This window comes from Lepisosteus platostomus, chromosome 27, assembly GCF_059453375.1.
Source record: "Lepisosteus platostomus isolate fLepPlt1 chromosome 27, fLepPlt1.hap1, whole genome shotgun sequence".
Lineage (NCBI taxonomy): Eukaryota > Metazoa > Chordata > Actinopteri > Semionotiformes > Lepisosteidae > Lepisosteus > Lepisosteus platostomus.
In genome coordinates this window covers 6,435,075-6,455,117 of record NC_142637.1, presented here as the reverse complement: position 1 = coordinate 6,455,117, position 20,043 = coordinate 6,435,075, and the positions used below count along the sequence as shown (strand labels likewise).

The window sequence follows — 20,043 nt, the reverse complement described above, 5'->3', positions numbered from 1 at the left end:
CTTCCCAGCTTATTGTTTAAGCAGTTTTGTTCTTTTGCCTATCTTAAACGCCAGCACAGCTATAGTGAAAACACAAGTCTGCAAAATCAGCAAATTGAAAACTAAATGTGCATTCAATTCCTGAAAAGGGGGAAATAAATAAATCTGCAGTAGATGCCATTATTTTTTGGAGGGGGGGGGGAGATGTACTGTAACCGTACCGATTCAATGAACAGATGACAGGCACCTAAGTTCATTCGTTCCTTTATTCTGCAAAACGGTCGCGAAATGGTCATGGCCAAGATGCCTGTGCGAGCGACTGAGGTCGGCACTGAAAACAGCGTGGTCCGGGGACGACTGCAAGTGGGGAGTTGTGTCAGCATGAGGGCTGCTATAGAAGGAGGAGAGGTTCGCGCTGAAAAGCAGACAGAAAGACAAAGCAACGTCCCAGCTTCCAAGATTCCTACAGGCGCTGCCATGGGCGCCAAAACGTTGTTTCTTTCTACTTTTCAGCGTGGAACTGACCTCGGCGTCTCCCACCGAGTCTCCTCCGCAGGACTAGAAATGACCGTACGGGCCACCTAGCACTCAACAGACAGCCTGGGACCGACGAGGAGGAACACAGCACTGAAGACGGCATCTCGTTTGCAGGAGTGGGCCAGAAAAGCGACCAGATCAGACACCGTGAACGATTTCCCACAGAGCCCCTGGGCGATTGCACTGGAACACGCGGGAAGTGGTGAACTGTTCAGTCTTTCTTCCCGCCGCTCATCGGCGATGCTCTCGTGGCTCAAGGGTCAACAAAACTGAAAGGATCTGAAGGTGTAAAAACCCGACACATCGCCGTCGGTGCAGGAAGGCCAAAGAGCCTTTGTCCTCCCCCGCAGTTGAAAAGCACAGGCACGGCAGTCCAGGCCGGACGGTGTTGAGCGTTCCTGGGTGGGTGTCCCACAGCCTGTCTGTACCTCGAGCACGAGCCCAGGAAGGGTGCAGCATGGGAGGGCTAGATCCGCGCCCTCTCCCTCTGCAGCCGGGAGTTGTATGCCCGCGAGACCGTGTTCCACGCATCCATGTAGCGGTCCATGCACATGGCAATACATTTCTGCAAAGGAAAACGGCAGGTCAGTCTACTGCAGCTGGACCCTCAGGCCGCAGCCCCAGAGGTGCACCGGGTCTGCTAGACGCCAAACGGCCTGCTCTCATTTCTAACCCGATCTGAGCCCGGGTGTTCCCACGGTACTGTGATTAAACTCCCCCACCGATATATAAACGAAAGGTTCCCAAGGGACACCCCTGATCACCTGTTCAGAGTTGTCCAGCGTGCCGCCTGGCTTTCCGATACACTTCTTGAAGCACTTGTCCGTCATCCTCTGGAACAGAAAACCAGACAGCGTATTGAGAGTGACGTCACAGTGTGCTCTGCTACAACGACATTCAAAAGACAGGCCCTTCCTAAAGCAAACAGCAGGGGCCACTTGCTCTTGACAGGCTTTAAAGTGACTCACAGAGGGGTGACAGTTGTTCTGTATCTCCAAAAGTGTTGGGTCAAGGCAGGAAAAAGACACCTTATGGCTCAAAACCTCTGTCCTGCTCCGTCACCAGCACATAATAATAATAATAATTGCTTACACTTACACATGCGATAACTGCAAATCGTAACTGGACACTGAAATCGCACACTTCCTCTTTAAAACTTGTTAATACTGAGGCTTTTATTAATCCGTCCACATGGGTAATGTGGGGCGGAGTGGTGGAACTGTGGCTCAGGATCTGCGCCGGCAGAGGAATCTTACTCCGTTGGGCCCCTGAGCAAGGCCCTTCACCCCAATTGCTCCAGGGGCGCTGTATAAATGGCTGACCCTGCGCTCTGACCCCCAGATTCTCTCTCTGTGTGTCTCATGGAGAGCAAGCTGGGGTCTGTGAAAAGACAAATTCCTAATGCAAGAAATTGTATACTGTCAATAAAGTGATCTTATCTTAATGACCACCCAGATTAACAACAAAAACGTAACAAAATGTAAAAATTTACGATCCTGAATGAGATCAGCAAACCGAGATTCTTAAAGAAAGGCAAATGCCAAATCTCACGGATAACCTTTCCTTTTAGAACATGTTTTGTTTAAAGATATGTTACAGACCACATGACCTAGGACGCGAAACCCTAATACAAAGATTTCTAATTAGCGCTGAAAAATTGATTAAAGCGATCTTGAAACATTGCCAGCACCGTCTGGAGCTCTTTCGAAATGAAAAGAAAAGAGACACATCGCAGTGTCAGTCTCATGCACATTAATCATTTATGTTGTTGGATATTTACTTATTCATAACTGTTTAATGTATTCGATAAATAACGCATACAGTCGCATAATAATACTGCATTAATCCAGTTGAATCGAAACCAGAGAGAAGTTTTTTGTTTAAGCCGACAGTGAATTTGTAGATAGTGATACTTCTACACCCGGCACACGGCCTGAGCCAGAGATTCGGACCCTGGGCTTTCTCAGTCCTACCTGCAGCAGCTCCTGTGCGTTCGCCACGGCTATCTGCACTTTCACCTGCTCCATGATCGTACCGGTGTCCACCTTGCCGGAACCGGAGGAGACCGAAGAGAAATCAGACCCAAAGCTGTCCATGTTCTGACGGGTTTGATTCGTAAACTAGACAACCTTTAGAGGATCGAAATGTCCCACGTGAAAGACACAGACAGCCCCACTGGAGACTCCCTTCGTCCTTGAAAAGCGCCGGAAGTTAGCAAATAACTTCCGGATACAAGGAACTTTGGGAAACGTCGTTTTTGTCACCCGTGTAGTGATGCACTGTATCACATTGTAAAATATGTACTTTTGTTTCTTTATGTACATTAATTGACACCATAAAAGAATTAAAAATTATATGAACCAATATGTATATAAAACATTAATAGCAGCATATAATATGTTTTAGTGTTTATTAATTTAAATTTAATTTTAAAATGAACTAATTCATACTGAAGGCATTAATTCTTCAATCACACTGTATTTATATATCAAGGAACAAGTAAAGATTTATTCTGTGCTGAAGAGAGAAGAAAAGAAACGTTTCAGCTGTGGACTGTCAAGCCTTCTTCGGGTGATTTCAGGTGTATTTATATATACTGAATATATATATATATCCACTTGCGAGTTTATATGCGTCTTATATTGCTGTATAGTTCTATCAGATAATATAATGTAAAGAATCTTGAGTTAGATAGTTTCATTAGAAACATCTTGAAATAAGATTTTATTTATTAATAGACTTTTTCAAAGCAAGTTAAACTTGTATCCATTCATACAGCTGGGAATCAGACTGGAGTTGTTCCTAGGATTTAAACCCATTACATCCCACTTAAAGGGGCTTTGTCCTTATGAACACACCACAGCATTGCCAAGAGTAAAACAAGATGCTTTGCTATAAATTTTATTGCAAAAACAGCACCAGAACCATAATAACCATAATACCAGGTTTACAAATGTTTGACATCATGGTTTCATTTACTGTGTACTTGGAGTACATTAAAGATGGTGAGATGTTCAGTTTATTGCTGAAAATAATAGCTGAAGAATTCACTGCTGGATAATATACTAACAGAAAGGAAAGCAATGGCACTGATCATTATTGGGCTCTTAAAGCTATGTTTGCATGAAACTAAAATACAGGAAGGATGGAATTTAAATGAATGTTAAATCTGAAATAATGTTTCAGTAATACTGTAAACATAACTTCTTCAAGAAAAAGGCCAATGCCAAATCTGACAAATAACCTTTAGATCACATCTTCTTTAAAAATGTTTTTTGCATTACATATCGCATGACCTACAAGGCAAAACCTTAATACAAACATTTCTGTGTAGCGTTATGGAATGGCATAAAGTGATCTTGTTTCTTCGTCACCCTTGGATCTGAATTTTAGTTTCTTGGGCAGCAGTTGTGGACAGAGGTCTCACACAATGGGGTACACTGCATAGTTGGCTATTCCACAGTGGTTTCCGTAGTTCCTGGCCAGCCGTATGTATCCTTTGTCACCCCACTGGCGACCCCAGCTGCAAATCAAACCCCAAAACACAAATCAGATCAATGACCAGGCTGGGAGAGTTCACTGCAACTTTAAGAGAGAAGCAATTCTAAGTTTACACTTGCTGGCAAGAGTGTGGGCATATGTGACATGCTCTAGAAGACGGAACATAAATGTCAAATGACTTTGATTGGTAATTGTGACAATTATGTACTGTTAAAAAGTAAAAAAAAATGACTACTTCTTACCTGTTCTTCAAAATCCAGAATTCGGTGGGGCGTCTGTATGCAGATTTGAACAAAGAGACACCATATCCCACTGCCACGACTGCATGGTTTATAGTTTTGGAGCACTTTCTATCATAGTAAATTCCTGAAATGCAGATGAAAATAAGTTTAAGACAACAGTTTATGGATATATCTTGTTTGTTAAAGTTGTCACATCTATAAATTAAAAGTCTACTTAGAAATAGCAGGACAAACTAAAGTGCAGAGACTAGCCCCTTGCCTGTTATTTGCAGACATCATGGACACGCAGGCAGGTACTAGTTGAACAGTGAAGTCTAGGCATTGCTCAGCAATCAATTACAAGCAAGTGCAGGCTAGCAAACGTCACATACTCAGAACGGGTTCAGTACTCATCGTGCAAACTCAACTAGGGAGCTGCGTCTGTGGAGCCAGGTGTGAGAGAGAGAGGAAAACCGGCAGCTGATAAAGCACAGGAGAACAAAAGCTGGGAGTGGAGCAGGAGAGGAGCAGAGTGGACACTCAGGTGGTGTGAAGTCGGGAGACTTTAAGAGGAATAGAAGGGAACGATAGACGGGGAAGGTGCGATCCTAGTTTCAGGATGATGTTGGTTTCTGATGTCCTTCTGCATTAAGGTTTCTGAAACCCCTCTTCGAGAACGCGGCCGGAGAGATCAGTATGATCATGGCTGTTAGAGGTGAAATGGGGAACTATGGGCTTGGAAAAATTTGACCCTCACAGCCCCTGGAATGTTCCCTGAAACGTTCTCCCAGTCTCCTTCCTGTTTCACCCGTTGTGCGCACTCTGTACCTGTACACACTCACCAGAACGGTAGAACTGGAAGGTCCTCCGACCGGCATCGAGGGCAACAGATATAGGCCCAACGACAGCCACCGCATCTCTGAGAGCTTTCTCATTCTTACGAGGAACCCATTTGAAACCTCTGCAGCTGGCAGCCTTCTGGCCTGGCTTATATCGGCATCCTCCATTATCCTGGCAAACACGGAATCAAACACAGTAACGTCCTGTGCTGTCAATACAACAGCCCTCTCAGCGAATTCCAAACATTTGAAAGCCGTAGGATCATGTAAAATGCCATTATAGAAAGGGGTGGTGGCATGGTGAACTTAGGCTGGGAGCTTACCTACCACCACAACCTAAAATGTAGAAAAGACTGGGACCCTCGGTCCTTGCCTCTGCCTGATTCCAAGTGTAACTGAGAATGACCATTCTCTCGGAGAATGGCAGGCAGAATGACCAGGCAGGCAGATCAGGTCTACCGAAAGCCCCTAGAGAAGCAGACGGCTGTTCTATAATGGGGAGAAATGAAGTTACCTTGGCAGTGTAAGGGTAGCTCTTGTCAGAGGCAATCCCCTTGTTGTCCTTGATGTATTTAAAAGCTCTGTCCATGAGCCCTCCTCTGCAGCCAAAGTTAATGTACTTTATGTTCTTGGTACAGTCCACCAGGTTCTGCTCACTCAGGGACACCAGTTTGCCCGTCTTCCTGAAGTGCTGACCCTCCAGAGCTCCTACGGCAGAGAAGGCCCAGCAGGACCCACAGGCTCCCTGAGATGAGCACAAGTGTGGCTTCAATCAGCGAGTATTACCCTCTCGAATCATTTAGGAGGAAAATCCAATACAGTTTAAAAATTAAAAAAAAACATACGCAATGATGCATAAAAGGAACAATCTGAAAATGGCTAAATGAGGTAAGCACGTCACTGATTTAAAGACCAACACACCTGGTTCTTGACTTTGGTAACATATCCTTTATTGCGCCAGTCAACCTCCCTTGGGGATCTTCTGAGGCTTATTGTCCAGTTGGAGACAGGAGTGTTCTCCAGGGACTCATCAGGACTAAATCCTGTCATCAGCTCATTGAACTCCTGCTGGGTCTAAAGGAGAGTGGTTGGAGATTATCGGACGAACAGAGGGGTTCATTTGGTTTGCTGTTTCACAGGGTGGCTTTTTGGACCGTAGTGAATAACTGCATCCCCACGGCGCCCGCCGAAAGAGTTTTTTCCCCGATCAAAAACCAAAGAGCACCGTCATTGTGCTTGCTAACCGGCTTTGTGGATTCGCATTAGTGTGCGCCCAAGTTTATGGAGAAGACGTCTGTTTCGCCAATTCCATTTGCAGCTAGGAGACAGATTTGTTCTTGGATTTGTTACCGAGATTGCTCGGTAAAGTCAGGTGCTTGCAGTTGGAATCTGAGGGGAATGTCATGTCTTTATTTGTTACTTCGATGTGTCGGGAGCGCAATGGGCTGTGCGAAATTCTCAGCGGGTTCGTGATTTTGCCGTCTTACCAGATCCCCGAAGTGATTCATGCCCAGCGTGTAGCTGTGATTGCCCTGGGAGTGTTCCAGGTTGTGCTGCTCGATGAAACGCAGGTTGTCCTCCCAGACCTTCCTCCTATAGCCTTCCTCATCCTCCACAAAAAAAAACAACAGGTTAACAGCAACGTCAAGCAGTTGGTAGACAACACTGTTGAACACCTTGGTGAACGAAAGTGGAAAACAGCGATACTCCAAATTCAGAAACAATATTGTGGCATTTTCTAATGATAACCAAATCAGCTATTTCATAGGACATTTTAAATGGTTCAGTTTCTCAGTTGAAAACATAGGCACACTGACAAACTGTGCGATTTCCTTGGACACAAAGTACCTCTCTATATTGTCTCGCATGTGAATTCTTCCAGGCGTTCCAAGCGCTGTTTAGTTCAGGGTCTTGAGGCTGCATGGAGGACATTGCTGTCCCAAAGAGCACCAGCAGGACCAGAGCGGCCATCTTCATCTCAGTCTGCCCCAGAGATCAGGCACCTGCCTTCTGCAACACACGGGGCACTTTAAAACAAGCAGGAGAGGCATCTCTACCCAGTCCTCTGTGGACATTTACCTTAGTTTATGTCACCCTGTAGGACCGGGGGGTCTCAGTCTTATACAGTAGGTCCCCCTCATTCACCTGTATTTAATGATTAACAACACTGGGAAGTGAGACATCAAGTACTTTTTTTCAGTTAAGGGAGCTCTGGTCCCATAAGAACCTTTAGGGAATGAAGATCCTTCCGATTTCTGTTATAAATGAATTACCTATAAGTTCAATTGTTCCAAATCGTTTGAAATTGATGATTTAATGGCTGCCTACAAACCCTGCTGGATACTGGATTCCATTTGTTATCATTTACTATGGTAAATGTATTATTGTATTCTGATAGTATACAATGGAGCCAAGGTATGAACAAAATGTGATCCAAATTTACCATGCAGATTTACTATGAAAAAGTACTCCAAAAGGAAGTTCCAGCCTGTGCATTTTAGAGACATTTTTAACCCCTAATTTATGTCAAGATAATGACAGAGATATTGCTGAAACTTTAATCGTACTGCAAGAGAAGCTATGAAACACATTAAAAAGGAGCATTTTTTAAGAATATGCATTTGGAAATTTTCAGAACCCTTCTGGTTACAAATATAGACAGAAGAATGCTTATCTTCCAAAAGTAAGTCACGATATTAGTTTTTTTTAAATTAATTTAAATGCAATTGTTATTGAAATGAGAAGAGTATGCAAATAACAAAACAAATGAAAAACTCAGTACAATTTGACAAGCACAGTTGATTTGTAGTAGAGTCCTGGTTGAAGAGCTACTCACCTGTGTCTGTTTCTGTGTCAGACACACTGGACCGAAGACCAGACACAAACCAGAGTCTCACACAGGCTGCTTTTATAGACAAGGGCTCAAACTGGCAAACCTGTTCATTGGTCCACACTAATGCCTGCTGTCTACTTGTGGTTTTGGTGCAGTTCCCCATTTCTAAGAAAAGCAAACGTGACAAAAAAAAACATCACAGTCCTGTGTTATTACGTGACATCCACACAAAAATACATGTTTGGGGAGCTGGGTGCAAGTTGCAAAGGATAAGGCAGAGGTTAATTCCACACTGAGAAGCAGACTTCCATCTCAAATGTATACGCTGTGCACTGCAAAGGGTCAAGGGCATGAGTTTGCATTCTCAAATGAAAAAAATATGAAATTGCATCAGTGCTAGTGGTCCAAAAGCACACTGTCAACTACTGCACTGCCTTTCCATCTGAGACTGAATCCTGTAAGAAAAAGTTACACAGAAGCCATCACTGTAAAAACTTCATGTGTTGTACAGTATATGTATCAAATACAGACGAGATGAAACAGTCTGCTTTGGCATCACCAGCTCGGTCTATCCTTCACCAGAGGTTTTGTCCTGTAACCCAGTACTTCTTCAGGATAGCGGGACAGCTGTGATGATCAGCCACTGCCGGCCTGTGGCGACTGTAATGGTTCATCCTGTCTGTACCAGAGCCAGCATGAGGTTTTTATCCGCTGCCTCCATCATCTGTTGTGCCACTGACTTTCTATCTCTGCTGCTGATCCCCAACTCTCCGAACATCCACCAAAGTGACTGGGATGGAAAACCACAGCATCCTACCTCTACTGGAAACGACCAGACTCTCCACCCTTTGCTTCTGATGTTATCCACAAGCTCAGCGTACCTTTAATACAAATATTGTGTTATGGATAATATTAGGAATGTGCATGCCTACTTCAGTCAAATTAATATAGTACATATACTGTACCAAAATGCATTTTCTAAATGTACATCATCAATCATCATTCACTTATTTACACAGCCTTAAATGCTGTATTCTGAGACATGATGTTCTTTACGATAAACAAGGTACTATGTATGGTAGTGTGATTTTTGAATTATATATTAAACTCTGGGGACAGTCCAAAAGTAGCATGTGTTTCGCTGTCATCATAGTGCATGAATTTGAAAAGCATGTAGTGATACATTTAGATAAAGACAGGTACAAAAAGCTGCAGAAATATTGTGTGAATTCACGTTTGTAGGCTGCAGGGGATACTGCCCAAGTATGTTTTTCAACCACAAAATGTTGGGACAAATCTGCTGAAATATCGCATGACAGCTTGAACCTTATATTGTAATGTACTGTATTATACTGTATAAACTGTCTACATACGGTCTCAAAATAGTTACGTTCCTAAAACATGTTAAATTCTTTAATGCAATTTCTGCAGTGTCAGTTTCACAAGAGCTCGAGATAATATGGTGATATTTCCTAGTGCGATAAGTGTATTGCATCTTAGTAATTAACAAACAAAGATGCTTATCGCAATAAACAAAACCGTTGCTGTCTGTTGTTTTAAAAAAATATATTTGCTATTTCTATACCATTTAAAGATGACATTTCGTTTACCTTGTGCTGTACTATAGATTCATTTTTGCTTACTAAATGAATCCCCATGTCTTACCAGTCATTCTATTACCCAGTCTGCAATTTCGATTTTTGACAGCTGTAAATGCAACCGATTTGAGGCAACGAAAAAATGAGCCAGTGCAGTTGTGTGACTGTAGATCTGTTTTTATTCAATGGGGTGGTTACGTTTCGGCAAAACCTGACTGATTGCGCCTCTTTCTGTAGCCCAGGGACCAAAAAAAACAAGTTTTATTCCAGGCGACTTGGAAAGTCCCTTTGACTCAGGTGATAAATATTAATAAATATTCACTGCACGATCGGTCAGTTCTTAGAATATCTCTGGTAGAAACTTTGTGCCAAATACAATTATACACATCTGTCAGCTGTGGAAATGACTCGCTTCTGTTAAAAGAAGATAATCACGACCTGCGAACAAGGAACGTGGTTAAATTGGATTTCTGTTGCACGCAAATTAACGACACATTAATTCAACGAAGCGGGTTATTATCAATCCAAGAAGATATTATGAGTTCAGGGCCTCAGAATAACGGTTAACCAGCCGACCGGAGAGCGCTGACGTCCATTCAGGGAGTTATTTCAATAGTTAAAGCGCGAAGCTGCACAAAAAATGCATTTTTTATTATTTATAGGAAAAGGAATAGGAAATATGACAGGAGAATTCCCTCGGAAATTAGACAATAGTGGACTCCATGTTCAATTCGTTTAGCACAAATTCTGTACTACCGATATTGTTTTCAGAAATAAAACCACATTATAGAGTTTATTAACCAGTGCCGCGGTTTCATGGGTTTAATTTGGATACAAGTTTCAAATGCAGGCAAGTATGATAGATATTACACAGATCACGAAAGCTAGGCTTGCAGTTTCTCAGGAATCAACCAACGGATAGGCCCTGTTTGATCTCTGGGCCCCCGAGTTATCGGTTAAGGTTAAGCGTAATAATGAAAATAAAAAAACGTCATGCTTACCTGGCATAGGTATTATGACGTCACAGCGTAACCCTTAGAAACGGTAGCAATATTCTAAAATCATTTTCTGCGAGAAAATGAGCGAGACGGTAAGGAAATTCACGCTCTCCTGTTGCGTTATATTATATTATTAATTTATATTCAATAACGGGTATCTAAAAGTTAACGAATTGTAAGAAAATAAAAAGAATTAAGTGAATCCACGAAATTAAATGACTTGACCAATCAGCTCGACGTTACAAATTCTTCTGAGCGCTTTGCTCCACCCACAAAACATTAAGGAGTAGCTTACTAATACGAAAACCACAGCGAAAGTGATAATTTAGCGAAATATTATTATTTAAAACATAAAATATGCTACAATGGCATGTACAGGACTTATTTTTCAATGTGAATTATTTACACCAGTGTGATCTGAGCACCGTTTTTCTCCTTTGAACAAAAACAGGTGAGAACAGCGGATTTAATTAAGGCCGGCCTATTGGCATAATAATACATTCCTCCTATTTCTATCTCTCATCTCAAAGCACTTCACATCTAGAAGGGAACCTTCACCAACCGACTGTAACAATATATTGGTATTCCAAGCATAATCAACTGAACCACAAGTTTGAACATGGTTAATTAAAAACACCTCAAGCATGCTGCTGTTGTGATTTCATGTGCTTCATGTGATTTATGTGACTTGTATGTTTTGATGGAGTGTCTTATACTTTTATGGGAGAAGCCCAAGACAAATTTCCCCAGTAGTGGACAATTAAAGTATCTATCTAGTGTAAATTAGGTTGAACTAGCGAGGGCTGAAGAGTTCCACAAAACCCGCTGAATTCTGGCCCTCTGGGATCCGAGTTTGGGGCTGCCCCACTGCACTGATCTGTCATTTTGAACACTGATGGCCCACTCTGTGTCACTCCCCATCCCAGAAGAAGAGCAAGAAATTCCAGAAGCAGGAGGCCAAGCATGCGACTGTAAAGTCTCAGCTGTCCTCCCTGCAGAAGGACTTACAGTGGTGTCTGGAGAGACAGAAGGTGGAAGGCGTCGCTGCCCCAAGGGCAGCCAAGGTCAGTGTGGGGTCATGTTGGTGTGGCATGTGGAGCCCCAGAGGTGGGGACTGGTGACCAGTCACACACCTGACCGTTTCTACCAAAGGCAGCCTTCAGCAGGAAGGATGCTTCTAGGGATGCAAGCAAAAAGTCAGTTCATTCTTCTTCCTCCTCCTCACTTTGTGCTGTGCTTCTGGGGAGAAAAGGCGATGTTTTTTTTGCCAGTTGCCTTTACCCGTTTGATGTGGCACTAGAGCTTGGTCCGACAATGCCATTCCCCCTCTTACCACAGGGACAGCTGCCTCCTTTGAAGGGGATACGCCCTCAGCGCCAGCTGAAGGAGGTCCGAGATAATCTGCTCAAGGGGCTGGAAACCCAAAGGAAGCAGATTCACCAGCTGAAGGCTGAGATTGCAGACAAGGCGCAAAAGCTTGGGGAGCCCAGTGAGGTGAAGACTCCATTGGTTTATGCAAGAGAGAGTGGTGTGGGGCAGAGGGGTGGCTCTGCGCCTGTGGCTAGAAGGTTGCCGGGTCAAATCCCACAGCTGGCAGAGGAATCCTACTCCGTTGGGCCCCTGATCAAGGCCCTTAACCCCAACTGCTCCAGGGGCGCCATAGGCACCCCACGCTTCTCTCTCCCTGTCTGTGTGTCCCATGGAGAGCAAGCTGGGGTATTTGAAAAGACACATTCGTAATGCAAGAAATTGTATATAGCCAATAAAGTGATCTGATCTTACCTCTTACAGTTCCAGTGCAAATCTCATGTATTTAAGTTAACTTCAGTACTTCCTGTAGACCAAACTAGTTATATTTCCGAACGCATATCCTGATCCTGTATATATAGTGATTTCTAGTGCATGCTTGTTTTAATAAGACCATATGCTAAATCTGTATCATTCTCTCTCTTTTTTCAATTTAGAGTACAGATAAAGAAGATGCAAAGAGCAGCAGCTTCTTGTCTTCTGACAATACCATGTATCACATACCTGATCTCCCCTATGATGATGGTACAGTCTGATTTAATCACTAATAAATTACAAGGACCTGGTCTAACAGCTTCAGCAATATGGGTGGATTGGATTAAGTTTTATTTTTTTAAAAATGATCCAAAACGAACTCAGATAAGAGCAGATGACTCTAACGTGTGCTAAAATACTCATCGGGCCACTTGTTCCCTAATCTAGTCACAGAGTTTGATTCAGATCTGTTTAGTGGGGACATTTAAAAAGAATGTAAGAAGATAGAATCCACTGCACTCTCTATCTAATCCAGCTCTCCACCCACCACAAACACATACAAAATTCACCAAGTTCTGCTTTATTTCTCTGGGGAAGAATAGTGACAAACATCACAACCTTAAGATAACTGCTTATCAAGAGGTGCAAAATGATCTGGGGCTTTAGTTTCTTTGCATTTTCATCATTCTTTAACACAATTAAAGTCGTTATCATGGTAACAATTATTTTTGCCCTCTGCAGTTCCATGTCGCATCGTGGATCTGGACTATGAACCAGACTATGTTCTGCAGGACCAAGGTACTGAAGAAATCATCCATCTGACACTGATAGAGAAGGTGTTAAATTACACTGACAAGAGAAGGAAAATATATCGTTTTGCACCAAATGCAGTATTCATTGTAACTTGTAGCATTGTAGCACTGTGGCATTTATCCATCAGATATTTGCATTAAGGATGTAGTGCACAGTACTTATTGCGAACTGACACAACTGAAATGAATGTGCACGATATTGAAAAATACTCTTGTTCAATTTTTTCTGCACAAACTGGGAGCAAGCTGCAACACATGCAAACATTTGATATGGATGAAATACTAAACACAAGAAATCAGACGCCATTTCTCTGTCTTTCAAATTTTTTCAGCAACCAAGCTGATGAAGATCATCATGCAAAGGTGCTATATACTTAATAGAAACAGAATAGCAGAAGTAATTTTGCCATCTTGTGGTTTTGAATACTGCTGGCAGATCCTTCATTTGCTTTTGGGTTTTCCTTAGCCCCAGCTGTGAGCCAGGATGCCAAGACAGATGCCCGAGTGGTACCAGATGTGGTGCCACCACCTGCTGATGTCAAGCAGACTCTCACCCAGTCTGCATCCCCACCCAAAACCAGCACAGCGGGCATCGTGGGGGACAAGCCCCCGAAAACTACGATTGCACCATTACCAGTTCAGGTACGCCATAGATTCACTTGTAAAAGGCCATCAATAATCAACGCATCATCAACACATCAGTGCTGCACTGAGACCTGATGCTAAGATGAAACAAACACTCAGTTCAAATCAAATGCAAAAACAATACCATTTGCATTCATAAATGGCTCAGCTACTATTGGGGACAGCTTCTAAAATCAGTTTTTTATTTGTGTGTGTGTGGATAATATTTAAACCAACAGTGCAAATATGAACTGAAAAGGATTTTCAATTGATGTTTGCTTCATTGAAACTTTCCCAAGTGAACGTTTTTACACGGTCAGCCACAAGATGGTAGAAACACCCATCTATACCGACAACACCAAGACCGCGCAGCCTGTGTTCGCTTTCAGTGAAAGCTGTGAAATAGACTGCCAAAACTCCGCTTTTGCCTCAAACAGGCTTTAACATAAAAGCCTTCATACTCCGCTTCATGTAGAAAAGAAATATCAAGTTCAGAATGTTTTTGTAATGAACTTTTTGGGCCTGTTTTACTAACCATCGAATTAAAAAGACAATGCAGACTGAAGTTTTCCAAGAGGCTAAACACTAATAAGGCAACTTTGCAGGTTCACCCCCAGCTCTTTCAAAAGAAGGCAAAGAAGGCTTGTTTGTCAGAGCTGTGTTCATGGTTTTAAGACAGATCTCGCATTCATTCTTACAGGGTCTGCACCAGGCACCGAAGGATGGAAATTTGGATACGAAGAAGGAATCCATCGATAAAGCTTCTGTGTGGGGGCAGGCTGAACAGGACTGTCAAAGTGAGAAGCAGATCTTGGAATCGCAGATTGCCCAGGTCTCCATTGCACTGGAGAGGGAGAAGAAATCCTGCAGTGAATTCCGAGAGAAGCTGCAGATGGAACAGTCCCGACACCAGGTGCAGAAGGCGAAAAACGATCAGGCCCAGCAAGCACTGAAACAGGAGAAAACGGCCAGCAGCAAGCTCAGGGAAGAACTTCAGGAGGTGAAGAAGAGCGAGCAGAAGAAGGAGGCTGAGATTAAGCAGCTTACGGCAGCTCTGGACAAAGTGAAGGCCATTCGTGTGAAGCTTGAGGAGGACCTGAAGACGGAGAATATTCGTTATAGAAAACAAGCCGGGTTCATGCAGGACAGGGACTTCAAGATCAACCAGCTTTTGGTGGCACAGGAAAGCAGCCGAATTGCAAAGGAGAACCTCACTGTTGCCCTGAAATCTGAGCAATCCCGCTGCAAGGATCTCATCTCTGAGAACAAAGCCAAACAGCTGGAGATCCAGGAGCTCTCTGCCGCACTGGAACACGAGAGGATTGCCAGGCAGATCCTCGAGAAAGAGATGCAAGGTCTGAAATCAGAACAAGAGACCAGACAATCTGAGGTTCAGAAGCTCTCTGCAGCTCTGGCAAGAGACACAAGTGAGTGCAAGAACCTTACTGTTGTCCTGGAAGCAGAACAGATACTTAGTCAGAACCTTTCTGCTGAGCTGCAGGAAAAAGAATCCAAGATCAGCCAGTTGGTCTCGGAGCTAGAAGAGAGCAGAAAGAAGCTTCAGGAGGCAGAGAAGCATCTGAACAAGAGGCTTGCAATGGAGCTGACAGAGGAGAAACACACTAACCAAAAGCTCAAGGAGAAAGCTGAGGCTCTAGCCTCTGAGCAGCAAGGCAAGGAGGAGGCCATCAGCCAACTTCATGCAGCATTGGAGGAGGCACGGAGCGCCAACACCAGCCTCTGCGAGGCGCAGGAAAAGGAGAGGTCTCGTTACCAGATCCACATCGCCGATGCCAGGGACCGCCTGGCCAAGACCAAACGGCTTCTGGAGGCCGAGAAAAAGCGGTCCGCTGAGCTCTGCAAGGCCGTCAAACAAGCTGAAGGCTCTGGAGCAGAGAAGGTCCAAGGGTGGCAGCAGGTTATCGCCTGCAACGAGGGTTTGCTAAAGATGTACTCCGAGCTGGCCCAGGAGAAGCACCAGAAAGAGCAGCTGGAGACCCTCTTGAGAGAGATCCAGCACACAGAGCCTGCTGGGAACCAGCAAACCAACAACAAGGATTCAGCAAAAGACCATAAGGTAATATTACGAGTCTCTTGCTCTCAAAGCATTCTTCAGCAGATTCAACCTCAGCCTCTTGTGGTTATTCTGGAATGATAAAATACAAGATGCATGTCTGGAAGCTTTGTGTGTGAGTGATTACAATTGCAGACGTTTTGCAAAGTGCTCTATAAAAAAGGATTTATCTTAGTTTAGAAAGCCATTCTCGATCTAGTTTTGAAAGCACGTGGTACAATTCTCATGCCATCTTCCAAGCTGCTGAAACACCATGGTGCCATGCATTGCTTAGCTCTACAAGGGACTGGTATTATTAAATTTAATTTTAAGCGGAAAGATGAATGGCTTTTTTTATTCAGTTAACTGAACCAAGTTTCCTTTTGTACCAGGAGAAAGAAGAGAGAGCCAGGCTCCTGCAAGAGATCTCCCAACTCCAGCAAAGCCTTCAGGTCTTTGAGGAAAGAGAGGAGCACTGGAAGGAGCAGAAGAGCCTGGAAATGGCACTGAAGGAGCTGAAAGACAATGAATATCAGGTAAGATACCTGGTAGATTCCTTCGAATTTACTATCACTTTGTTTTTGAAAACCTATCACCCAAGGACCAGAAAGCAATTACCTGTAAGTTCCAGGATTGTTTACTTTGTAGTTGTTCACTCATTCTGGAGTCTGAGTTTGATATCAGTGCGTGATGTCTCATCAGACTCTACTGTAGCGCCCTCAAAATGAAGAGTCGAAGCATCGCCTTCCTTTCTTATTTGTGTTGCAAAGAGATCTGCGCGAGGCTGTTTTCTTGGGGACAGGCCAAAGGAGGCAAACTCACAAGACTGTAATGTAGAATAAAACCACTGAAAGTTCTCTTCAGTGGTGGAGAGGGTACCACCTGATAGCCCGATTGTGTCAGAGTTTAGAAGCTAAGCAAGGCTAGGGGATAGGAGATAGGAGATGTCCAAGGGAAAGCCCAAACTCAATCCTTCGGAACCTCAACTTCCACAGTAAAGCCAGAGCACAGGCCGTGGGAGGGACACTGTGCTCTAGGAGGTACTGTTCTTTGGATGAGATGTCATACCTTGGTCTAGACTGTTTGGTTATTAAACATCCATTGGCACTGCTCAAAGAGTAGGGCTGTTAGCTCCATTGTCCTTGCTAAACCCCAATCTGGTCTTCCTGAAGCTCCCCTCAATAGATTTGATCAAGACATTGTCCATTTCCCCCCAGTCTGCTCTGCAGTGGGGCTGCTGGTATCACCTGGGTAGGGCTGCACTTAAATTGTGGAGGGAATGGGTCCCCCACCTATATCTAAAAATGTGACCTATCCGCCCCCCCACAGGAGCAGCAGAGGAAACTCCAGGGCCAGCTGCAGCGAGCCGAGTGGGCCAGGGAGTCACTCCTGTTCCAGAAGGCCGTTCTCCTGCGGCTGCTCAGCAAACAGGAGCACTGCAAGAGGGCGCTGCCCCCGCTCGTCGCCCAGTTAGCCCGCCTGGCTGGCATGGAGGCGTCTGACCCCGATCTGACCGTCACCCCCACACAAAAGTTTAGATCTGCGGCCTGGGCCATCGTGGCAACATTAAGGTGCGTGCAACACGAGGGAAGACATCTCAAATCCCCGAGAGCAAAAGAGTCTACAGAGGCAGGGCAGCTCAGTCCTGCAGGTTTTCAAAGTCTCTATAAAACATTCCTGCTCAACATCCTGAGATGTGTCAATTCTGGGCGATTACATAATGAATCCTAGCTACTAATTAACAACTGGCAGCATAAAAACGGAAGGTGCCGACTGAAGGCTCCAATTATTATAGTGGATTGTGCATATTGTTTTGGGGGGGTGAGGAAAGGTACATCACAAAACAGACTTGCTTTGGTGGAGAGGGTGGAAGAGTCGGCACTGATGTATACCTGCAAGCTGGAACAATAGTGTTGGGAAGCTGATACTGGCTGTTAGCCCATTTGCCTGTTGTGTTCTTCCTTCAGGCTGAAATCAGCAGTGGCTTGCTGCAGTGAATATGGGAGAGGAGACATTGGAAAAAAAACGGGTAAGTACAGAATTTGAACAATACTACTAATTAATTACATTTACTGTATATAGCTGTTGTCATCACAGAGAGCTTTACTTATAGGAAGAGACTCAATTTATCCTCCCTTGAATTGTGGGACTCAGCAGATGAGATGGGGGGGGGGGGGGGAGAAACTACAGCAGTAGGGGAATTAAGGGGGAACTTTAGGGGGGGGGGTTGGTTTTCACAAGCTCAGAGTGGAACTGAGCCAGGACCCCCAGATTATTAACACCCCTGCTCTTGCACACAGAGCTGTGTTTGATCTTTAAGGAGCTGTGTGGGGTCATAAATGAGCCCGTGGTCAGGATTCTCATCTGCATGAGCAGAGTGTCTGGTCACCATGCTGGAGCTTTGGTTAATAAATTCTGGGGCAGAGGGAAAAGAGTGCCACCTACTTACTGGTCCACTAACAGCAACCTGATGTTCCAGAGGGGCCTCAAATTCCAGTGCTGACCAGGCCCAGCCTGGCTTTAAAACTAAATGTTAAAAATTGGAATGTTACATATTGTTGGGCCATTGCTAATAAAATTTCAAAAACCAGAGAATCTCCCAGAATAAACACCAACACCTTTTCCCTTCATGTCCAGCCCCTCCAGAAAATGATCTGCAGGCTCTAACCCAGAGCTCCGGCTCCACCACCATGTTCCAGAAGACCGGAGATACCCCAGTCACAGCAGAGATCTGCTCATTGGCAAAGGAGGTAGGACAACGAGCTGAGCCACAGCCGGAACTCAGACACCCAAAATTAAAATCTTGCAAAACTGATAGCAATGACATCCACTGACATGCTTCTGAAAAAGTCAAAACATAAGCCTATGAGACATACAATGATTAGGTAAACATACAACTGGTGACCCAACAGATAGATAGATATAGATCTATACAGTACATGAAGTCTCTGAGTTACATGCTAGTCATTTTGGTGCAAAAATATGTTGCCAGCCGATGAACTGAACCTCAGTACTACTCACTGTCATTTCAGAGTTCCTCCAAGTTGCCAATTCTGAACCAGAGAAGATCTTCTGGAAAGAAGATATGAACTTTATTCCTGCCAATTGGAAATTCATAGTTTCCATTTGGAGGATACCCCAGTGTATCCTTAAGTGTGGAAGACTTAAAATAATTAACTAATGAACAAAACTATTTTCACACAACATTTTTAACATTTTCTGTGCGAGGACTGTACGAGTGCACACTTCTGACCACCAGATGGCGCTGTGCGCCAACATTTCAAGCACAGCTACGCTGCAGACGGTCAGGTGTACCCGTGTACATGTGCTACACATGTGCTGCACATGGAGGTTTTCTTGCTGGTTTTAATATTTAAAATATATACTGGAGATTCTTAGGAATTGAAATAAGGCAATAAGTGCAACATATTCATGTTATTTATGAAATATTTATTTGAAAACAGACAGTCTCGGTCATTTTAAACCGAACGGATAGGTATTCTATACCCTTGTCTGATTTTGTGACATCTTATTGATTGAACAAAAAAAATAAAATTATTTCTAAAATCGGTTTCTCCCTCATTCATTTAGGAGCTCTTTGTTGTACTGTTGAATATCAATGACTCTTGATTCCTAGGTATTTCAAGTGAACAGATGTCTCACCTGAGTGGTCATATTATTAATAATGCTGCTTACAGCATTTTGCAGACAGAAAGAGTTTTGGTGCCTTAATATGCTCTGGTAGGCCTCTTTTCCCATCCAGCGGTAATGCCAGGTCAGTGCTCCTGTGGGTGAGAAAGGCTCTCTCACTGGGGGCTGTGAGTAGGGTCACGTTCTGGGTCTCTGCTGCTTCAGAGAGCAGTCCATGTGCATCTGCTGTGGTTCCTGCTTAGTTCACTTCAGACTCTTTGAGTTTCATGCTGTCCCATTTTTTTTGTTTTGCTGTGTCCAGAAATCATTTCCACTGCCCGATCAGCACTGCATCGCTTGCAGAGACAGCTGGACTTCTCGCACTCTGGTTTATTTCCTTGTAGGAACCTCGTCTTTGCACTGTACAGTATGTGCCACTTTTGCTTGCTCTCAGCACTGCGTTTTGTTGTGGGAGGGTCAGCCAGCATCCTCTGCTCGGACTCTCTGGTGTCTCCCCAGGCACCCGCAAATCAACAGAACCTGACTTGCCTACTTTTGTGCCCTGTCAATTTTGAAAAGAGGCTAATTAAAAAAGTTTTGCGGGCGGGAAAAGCCACTGGACCGCACTTTCCTTCC

General features: G+C 44.0%; 3 protein-coding genes across 5 annotated transcripts; 1 reads left to right on the top strand and 2 right to left on the bottom strand.

Annotated features, from left to right (window-relative positions):
- Positions 1–227: 227 nt before the first annotated feature.
- Positions 228–2,727, bottom strand: timm13 (translocase of inner mitochondrial membrane 13 homolog (yeast)). The gene is made up of 3 exons (XM_088621843.1): positions 2,490–2,727; positions 1,281–1,349; positions 228–1,081 (listed from the first exon to the last, which is right to left on the bottom strand). Exons 1-3 carry the CDS (start codon positions 2,610–2,612, stop codon positions 983–985), a joined length of 291 nt encoding a protein of 96 aa, XP_088477969.1. The 5' UTR covers positions 2,613–2,727; the 3' UTR covers positions 228–982.
- Positions 2,728–3,401: 674 nt separating this feature from the next.
- LOC148639163 (procathepsin L-like) lies at positions 3,402–8,057 on the bottom strand. 3 transcript variants are annotated; one of them, XM_088622000.1, is made up of 8 exons: positions 7,914–8,057; positions 6,926–7,087; positions 6,565–6,687; positions 5,999–6,151; positions 5,592–5,822; positions 5,081–5,249; positions 4,260–4,383; positions 3,402–4,039 (listed from the first exon to the last, which is right to left on the bottom strand). In XM_088622000.1, the coding sequence occupies exons 2-8, from the start codon at positions 7,052–7,054 to the stop codon at positions 3,940–3,942; spliced, it is 1,029 nt and encodes a 342-aa protein (XP_088478126.1). In that variant the 5' UTR covers positions 7,055–7,087; positions 7,914–8,057; the 3' UTR covers positions 3,402–3,939. The 3 variants fall into 3 exon arrangements, with proteins under 3 accessions (XP_088478126.1, XP_088478128.1, XP_088478127.1); XM_088622002.1 differs by having other exon boundaries at positions 6,926–7,084; positions 7,914–7,989; XM_088622001.1 differs by having other exon boundaries at positions 6,926–7,104; positions 7,914–7,943.
- Positions 8,058–10,586: 2,529 nt separating this feature from the next.
- Positions 10,587–19,330, top strand: LOC148639162 (uncharacterized). Its single transcript, XM_088621699.1, has 12 exons — positions 10,587–10,598; positions 11,403–11,570; positions 11,845–12,222; positions 12,471–12,558; positions 13,030–13,086; positions 13,567–13,742; positions 14,425–15,801; positions 16,170–16,313; positions 17,107–17,348; positions 17,745–17,806; positions 18,415–18,527; positions 18,810–19,330. Exons 1-12 carry the CDS (start codon positions 10,587–10,589, stop codon positions 18,864–18,866), a joined length of 2,874 nt encoding a protein of 957 aa, XP_088477825.1. The 3' UTR covers positions 18,867–19,330.
- The last annotated feature ends 713 nt before the right edge of the window (positions 19,331–20,043 follow it).

What these genes read in the sequence shown, in the direction of transcription:
- timm13 (XM_088621843.1), bottom strand. Translation starts at nt 2,612, where the DNA reads ATGGACAGCTTTGGGTCTGATTTCTCTTCGGTCTCCTCCGGTTCCGGC. An exon ending in ACGCACAGGAGCTGCTGCAG is followed by an intron (nt 1,350 to 2,489) that starts GTAGGACTGAGA and finishes TTTCTGTTCCAG; the next exon opens with AGGATGACGGACAAGTGCTT. An exon ending in CGCTGGACAACTCTGAACAG is followed by an intron (nt 1,082 to 1,280) that starts GTGATCAGGGGT and finishes TTTCCTTTGCAG; the next exon opens with AAATGTATTGCCATGTGCAT.
- LOC148639163 (XM_088622000.1), bottom strand. Translation starts at nt 7,054, where the DNA reads ATGAAGATGGCCGCTCTGGTCCTGCTGGTGCTCTTTGGGACAGCAATG. An exon ending in TTACCAAAGTCAAGAACCAG is followed by an intron (nt 5,823 to 5,998) that starts GTGTGTTGGTCT and finishes TGCTCATCTCAG; the next exon opens with GGAGCCTGTGGGTCCTGCTG. An exon ending in CTTCCAGTTCTACCGTTCTG is followed by an intron (nt 4,384 to 5,080) that starts GTGAGTGTGTAC and finishes TCTGCATTTCAG; the next exon opens with GAATTTACTATGATAGAAAG.
- LOC148639162 (XM_088621699.1), top strand. An exon ending in CTATGTTCTGCAGGACCAAG is followed by an intron (nt 13,087 to 13,566) that starts GTACTGAAGAAA and finishes GGTTTTCCTTAG; the next exon opens with CCCCAGCTGTGAGCCAGGAT. An exon ending in ATTCAGCAAAAGACCATAAG is followed by an intron (nt 15,802 to 16,169) that starts GTAATATTACGA and finishes CTTTTGTACCAG; the next exon opens with GAGAAAGAAGAGAGAGCCAG.